The following is a 6782-nucleotide window of genomic DNA, read 5'->3' as shown; positions in this document are numbered from 1 at the left end:
CTTCTCCACCAACCGGCTCAATGTCATAGCATCATCCTTTGTAACGATCAAGGCTGGTAAGTCCATAGGTCCACACGGTGTCATAGTTAAATGTAAGTGTGTCGAATAGATAAAATCATAAGAAAATTCATAAATCAAGCAAAGAAACCAAGAAATCCCCCCCCTTTTTCTTTTATTCCTCGATGCTCCCGCACACCAATGCAAGAGCCATAAGGACAGGTAGCAGTCCTTTCCCCATAATTTAATAATAGGTAAAAGATTCATACTCTGTCGGGCACCCCTGTGCCTAGGCACATAGGGTGGTGAAAGATCATCTTGCCCCAATCCTAACTGGATACTTATGTACCTCCTTTAATTGATGCCCACACTAGCACAATGGCCCCATGACGAGGTAATCATCCCAGGTCTTTAATAATATGATAATTTAGTGATTTGATGATCATCTAATTGTATCTGATCAGTGAGACTGCCTTGATGAGTCCCATCATGATTTTTTTTTCTTTTCTTTTCTTTTCTTGAAATCCAAACATAGTCTAAAATCAAAATGAGTTATTTGCTAGATCTAAACAAACATTTACCTGATTTGGTTCTCCCACGATTTTTTCTTGAACCAATCAGCACAGGGAAAGTTGAAGACAATTCTATCAAATCTCATGTCCTTGAAGAACTCATCGACCGACATCATTGTTGCATCTTCTCCATGAAGAACCATAGATCCTCTGCTCTTCAAATCTTTGATGTTAGACATGGCATTGCTGTAGTTTTTCTTTAAGAAACCTGAAATACAAACCCCCAATGTAGCATTATAGACATTACCATTTTAAGAGCTTCTCTTATAACCTTAGTGAGTTTCGATAACATATATATATAACAAATGGGGAAGCCAGATAGTCTAGCTACTTGGAACATAATATAAGATTGTGCTAACAGAACCCAAGGAAAGATAAAGGATTTAATCCTTCCAGAGCCTAAGAGATACACATGACAGCCAAGATATGGAAAAGGTAACATTTCCAAACTTTTGGTTGAGCTTCAACTTCCACAGTTTTCTAGTCAGAGTTTTACATGGGAGGATGCATATTTTATGCTCCTATGGATTATGTATATTTCTAATGCTGAAATGCAAAGGAATATGGAAATTTCATAGTTAAGGGAGGTATGAAAAAATGTCAATAAAATTGTACCCTTTTCAAATATTTCATCTACCCTCTGTTTTAAATTACACACCCTCAAATTGGGAGGATGAGAAACAATATTTTCTCCTACCAAAAAAAAAATATATATATATATATATAATTTTTTTTCTATGTAAACTTATATTTTTATTTTTTAAATCTCGTTTCAGCCAGACTAAATTCAGATTAGGAATAAAATTCTTCATAGATTTATGGTGTGCTCTAATTCTAGCATAAGCATGCACATTGCCCTTGCTTAGGATCTCCCTATTGTTTTCCACTCCCCCCTCCTCCGCGATTTTAATGTAACACCTTGTTTGCTTTTTATGCTTGTTTCTTCTCTCCCCTTTCTGCCCCTGATTTGATTTGAATTTTATTTTATTTTATTTTTGTGTTTAGGGGCTGCCCCCTTTGGCTTTCCCTTGTGACATGAGGTTATGTTTTCTTTCTTTGTTTTAATATTTTTCTTTTACCAAATAAATAAATAAAAGCAAGTGAGAGAAAAATTCATAAAAATAAATAAATAAGAGAGAGAGAGAGAGAGATTTCTCATTCAAAATAATTGTTCCATGCAAAAGATTATGGTTTACTGACCTTGCAGAGCTAGACAAAGAAATCTGTGTTTTATTGCAATGGTGCAGTGTCTTTAGAATTCAGACATCAAAATGACAGAACATTTTCCCATCATCAAGATGGGTTTTGTTCTATTCTGATAGATCAAGAAACTCAATACCAGAATTGTATTTTGCTCTCTAACAATTGTAGAGAAAACTGAAAGTATTTATACATGGAATGGCTTGATAGCCATGGAACGAATACAGATTAGGAAAGAGAGTAAAAGTTAGATTAGGATACAAAACATAAGGATTCCTAATTAATCTGATTCAAATACAATCTAATCTAACGAAGTTGGCGGTGACATGGTGGTGGTTAGTTTGTCTTATCAAATTAACCATGTACTCATTAAAGAGCAAGAATGAAATCAATTTCAATTTCAAAATTGAAACAACTCCTCAGCTATTTCAGAATTTCTATTCGATGCGATTCTGTTTAAGAGATATAAGGTGCAAAAATTAAACCAAACCTTTCGAATGGAGAGAAGTGGCAACCATATTATTAGCATAACCAAAAACCTTAGCCAAACAAGCAGAGAAAGAGAAATCTCCCTCCCCAACCACCAGTATCTTGTGAGAACTGTACTAGTACTTTATCCTTCTTTCTTCTTGCAAGACTCTTCCAGTAGAGCCATGAAGGATAGGTTTAATCTTTTCTAGAGCCTCAACACTACTGTCAACAATGATAGCCACCCTTTCATCTTCTGAAACTCTGGTCTCATCTAGGTCACCAGAGGCAGGAGGAAATGACTCTACATCTTCTCTAACTTCGGCATCAGTTATAACAATAACTACTGCTCCTTCATCTTCTTCCGAGACTATGGTCTTTCCATAACTGGAGGTAGGATGAATTGGCTTCCTCTCTTCATCATTTTTCACTTTTTTCTCTTTTCTTCCAAATAAGAATCTTATCAGGTTGGATAGGACCTGACCCATTTCAAATAAGACACTTCTCAGGTTGGGAAGGACCAGAATTACTTAAAACTTTTCCCTCTTCTGTTCTCCCAGCCCTGCAAGCACATAGGGAGAGAGGAAGAGAGGAAGAGGAGCTTAGAGAAATGTTTAGAAATGCTCATCTCATCTATAAATGTAGGAGATGCTTTAAAGTACATTTGCCAAGAGAGAGAGAGACAGTGAGTCTTCCATAAATGTGTATGAGATGAGAATGGAGTGGGGGTGATGGGGGACAGAGACGAAAAGCCGTGTATGGACTATGGACAACCTTTTTTTTTTTTTTTTTTTTTTTGTTAGAGCCCTTTCAACTTCAAATCAAAGGAAGGTGAAGAGAGACAGAGATGGAAAGCCGCGTATGATTCCAATTCCACCAATTCAATTTCTTCATTTTTTTTATCAAAAAAAAAAAAATCAACTTTTTTGGGAGGGAAATTGAAATTCTGTAGTGGATTGTCTTTTTTTTTTTTTCTTTAATCGAAAAATGATTATTTATTGAAACGTGTCTAGCACATAGTATCGAGTGACATATACGGTAATCAGCAAGGAGTGGAAAGCGGTCAAATTGTCTCACACGCTCAAGACAAGATCTTCCGAGACAGCGAGTCAACTATGTTGTTGATCTCTCTAAAGATGTAAGAAAATGAGCAATTCTGCAAAAAAGAAGAAAGGTGCCTTATATGTAGAACAATGTTCATCACCTCAGTAGGTAAGGAGGGGTTAGTTTGGTTGAGAAGTAAGGATCAGCTCCTTGCAATCACTCTCAATCCCAAGGTCTTCAATACCATAAAGATGGAATGTGTAGGGAGAACCTACAAGATTTCTATTCATCAACACAATAAGCATACATCATTGCTTAATAACACTCATGTAGACTTCTACTTGTGAAACCTATGTTTGTCTTCCTTGAAAATCCCATTTATTGATATGAGGCTTCTTCATCATCCATTGGTCTCTATCACAGTCCAAACATGTAAGTCTCACTTGGGTTGCAATCAAAATTCTCATCTCCTCCAAACCCTCTTTTAGTATTGTAACCTGGATAATCATTCAAATTAAATTTCACTCTTTTTATAAACTTGAGGCCACTAAGAGAGGCCAGAGAAATTATATTCCACTCACAATGGAACCCATTTGATTTGTGAGAGATATGGATTTCTCCCACTTTTGAAAGCATCTTCTTGGCATTCCGGAAGAACAAGGTGACCAACATTCGGTGTCGACTGCACATGTAAAAAAATAAATAAATAAAATTAATTGCAATAATATCCAAAAACCATTCACTTCTACAAAAATTGTGTACATATAAATTAGCTAGAAAATTGGAAAAATTGCTTCAGAATAAGAGTTGTATTTTCATATGAAATGAGAGATATACACATGGGAGTATTGGTGTAGGACATGCCTCTGGGGAGAGACCAATTCCCCTATAATGATATTCTAATTCTAAATGGAGACAACTAGGTAAGGTCAAGGTACCCATGATCTATAATTGTGGATCTAGACCTAGTAAATTGAAATTTTGCTATCCTATAGCTATATTTAAGAAAGGAGTAAATCTAGTAGATTTATGCAATCTAACTGTTCAGGCCTCAATAACCAATCAATCTACTAATGCGGAGTTTGGATCTTGAGAATCTCGACCATTGACAACGATAGACAAGATGGAAACTTCATACATTTTCTCCACATTAAATTCTACACTCATAGGAGTTGATATATACCCCAAACATGAAAACTGGATTTTCTAAATTGGAATCTTAGAATGCTATATTAGGTGGGGAGTCACATGCATCTCTATCTCTTTCTTTCACAAGGTGGGGGAGTAACCAAAGTTATAATGTGTTAAATTCCTTCATTCCAAACAAACATTTACCTCTTTTGAGACTCACGCGGCTCGTTTTTAAAAAAACCAGCATAGGGGAAGTTAAAGACAATCCGATCAAATTTCATGCTCTTGAGAATCTGATGGCCTGACATATTTGTTGCATCCAGCCCATGAAGAACCATACATCCTCTGCTCTTCAAACCATTGATGTTAGATATGGCATTGCAGTAGTTTTCCTCTAAGAAGCCTGAAATACAAACGCCAATGTTACATAATAGCCACTACCATTTAGAGGGTTACTTGTCTTGTAATTTTAGTAATACCCCATATGAAACCAATTCATATGATATGGAAAGGTAAGTCTAGCTACTTGGATCAGAATAAGATTGTGCTAACACAACCCAAGGAAGGAAAAAGATTTATCCTCCCAGAAGCTAAAAGATACACATGACAGACAAGATAAGGAAAATATGAAAAAACATTTCCAAACTTCTTGGTTGAGCTTCTACTTCCATAGTTTTCTTGTCAGTGTTCTATATGGGAGGATTCAAATTTTAAGCTCCAATGGTTACAGAACATTTTCTAATGCTGACTTGCCAATAGGAGGATGGAAATTTCATAGTAACTCCTCCTTAAGGACCATTACATGACACTGGCACCTAATAGAAATCTCATCCTCCCATAGATTTTTTTTCCCAATTGGGTAAGATAAAATTCATAAACTAACAGTCTTTACAGATATAATTAGAAAGTATATGAGAGAAAAGAAGATTTTCTCATTCAAAATAGTTGTTCCATAGAAACTATAGAGTAAAATGGGTTTTGTTCTATTCAAACTGTGAAGCGATTGGTTAAGAAAAGACAAATTTGATTCATGTTCTACAGAAAGAGGGCAAAGAAACAGAGATGGGTTCTTCCAAATCTCAACAAAACAACCAAAATTAACTATTGATTATATATTACTCAGAAGTTAAACTTATACCTTTTGAATTGAGAGAAGTGGCTACCATGTTATTAGCAGAACCAAAAACCTTGGCCAAACAAGCAGAGAAAGAGAAATCTCCCTCCCCAACCAGCAGTATCTTGTGAGAACTGTAGTAGTGCTTAATTCTTCTTTCTTTTCGCTTGGCTCTTCTTTTCCTTCTCTTTGCTCCTGAACCATCTTTTGGAACAGTAGAGACATCAAGGGTAGGTTTAATCTTTTCTGCAGCCTCAACCCCACTATCAACAATGATAGTTATTACCCTTTCATCTTCTGATACCCTGGTCTCCGGTGACCCAGAGACAAGAGGAAATGGCTCTGCTGCATCTTCTCTGACCTTTTCATCTTCTGAAATCCTGGGCTTTGAGTCAACAGAGACAAGAAGATATGGGTCTACATCTTCTCTGGCTCTTTCATCTTCTGAAACCCTGGTCTTAGGGTCAACAAAGAGAAGAGGAAATGGTTCTGCATCTACTCTGACCTCAGCATCAGTTACAGGTTTAATCTTTTCTACAGCCTCAACTACATTGCCAACAATGATAGTTATTACCCTTTCATCTTCTGATAACCTGGTCTCTGGGCCACCAGAGACGAGAGAAAATGGCTCTGCTGCATCTTCTCTGACCTGATCAGCATCAGTTATAACAATAACTACTGATCCTTCATCTTCTTCTAAAACTCTGGTCTTTCCATAACCAGAGGTAGGATGAATTTGCTTAACCTCTTCACAGTGATCATCAGGTGCGTGATATACTTTCTGTTTTCTTCCAAATATGATGCTTCTGAGGTTGGATAGGACCTGATCCATTTCAAATAAGAAGCTTCTCAGGTTGAAAAGGGTCTGAACCAGTAATCTTGTTTCCTCTTCTTTGATTTCTCAGACCAGAAAACACAGCGAGGAAGAGGAACTTAGTGAAACATTTATAGATGCTCATCGTCTACTAATGTGAAATAAACCATTGTGAGTAAGCTAAGGTCAATTGCCAAGAATTAATGGGAAAGTGAGGAACACAGTACAGGGTTTGATTTCTATGCAAATATAAAAAATGTATGTCTTTCTTTAAATGTACTAGATAATAATGTTGTGGTGGGGTAACCTTATCTACTCTCAGCTCTTTGCTTATCACTGAAGAAAAAAAACGTTCAGTTGAGAGAGAGAGAGAGAGAGAGAGAGAGAGAGATTCATAATGTGTATGAGATGGGAATGGAGGTGGTGGCAGCTGTAATACACT

General features: G+C 36.5%; 2 protein-coding genes across 3 annotated transcripts in view; both read right to left on the bottom strand.

Annotated features, from left to right (window-relative positions):
• LOC122094689 (uncharacterized protein At4g26485-like) overlaps positions 1–2901 on the bottom strand; it is a 3860-nt gene extending 959 nt beyond the window's left edge. The window contains exons 1-2 of the mRNA XM_042665284.1: positions 2260–2901; positions 579–777 (exon numbers count right to left, since the gene is read on the bottom strand). Of these exons, the coding sequence (XP_042521218.1) occupies positions 579–777; positions 2260–2287 (227 nt within the window). The 5' untranslated portion in view covers positions 2288–2901. The remainder of the gene's footprint in view (positions 1–578; positions 778–2259) is intronic.
• Positions 2902–3391: 490 nt separating this feature from the next.
• On the bottom strand, positions 3392–6568 carry LOC122057440. Of its 2 annotated transcripts, XM_042619548.1 has the most exons (4): positions 5551–6568; positions 4617–4815; positions 3863–3963; positions 3392–3778 (listed from the first exon to the last, which is right to left on the bottom strand). In XM_042619548.1, exons 1-4 carry the CDS (start codon positions 6356–6358, stop codon positions 3699–3701), a joined length of 1188 nt encoding a protein of 395 aa, XP_042475482.1. In that variant the 5' UTR covers positions 6359–6568; the 3' UTR covers positions 3392–3698. The 2 variants fall into 2 exon arrangements, with proteins under 2 accessions (XP_042475482.1, XP_042475481.1); XM_042619547.1 differs by having other exon boundaries at positions 3392–3963.
• Between the last annotated feature and the right edge of the window lie 214 nt (positions 6569–6782).

The sequence above is a fragment of the Macadamia integrifolia genome, chromosome 12 (genome assembly GCF_013358625.1).
Source record: "Macadamia integrifolia cultivar HAES 741 chromosome 12, SCU_Mint_v3, whole genome shotgun sequence".
Classification (NCBI taxonomy): domain Eukaryota; kingdom Viridiplantae; phylum Streptophyta; class Magnoliopsida; order Proteales; family Proteaceae; genus Macadamia; species Macadamia integrifolia.
Note: the sequence above shows the minus strand (reverse complement) of the source record. Positions and strands in the feature narration are given on the sequence as shown.

Excerpts from the sequence above, each read along its gene's own strand:
- LOC122057440 (XM_042619547.1), bottom strand. The coding sequence starts at position 6,358 with ATGGATCAGGTCCTATCCAACCTCAGAAGCATCATATTTGGAAGAAAA. Across the intron at positions 4,816-5,550 it reads CACTTCTCTCAATTCAAAAG|GCTTCTTAGAGGAAAACTAC; the intron begins GTATAAGTTTAA and ends TTTGTATTTCAG. Across the intron at positions 3,964-4,616 it reads CCGCGTGAGTCTCAAAAGAG|TCGACACCGAATGTTGGTCA; the intron begins GTAAATGTTTGT and ends TTACATGTGCAG.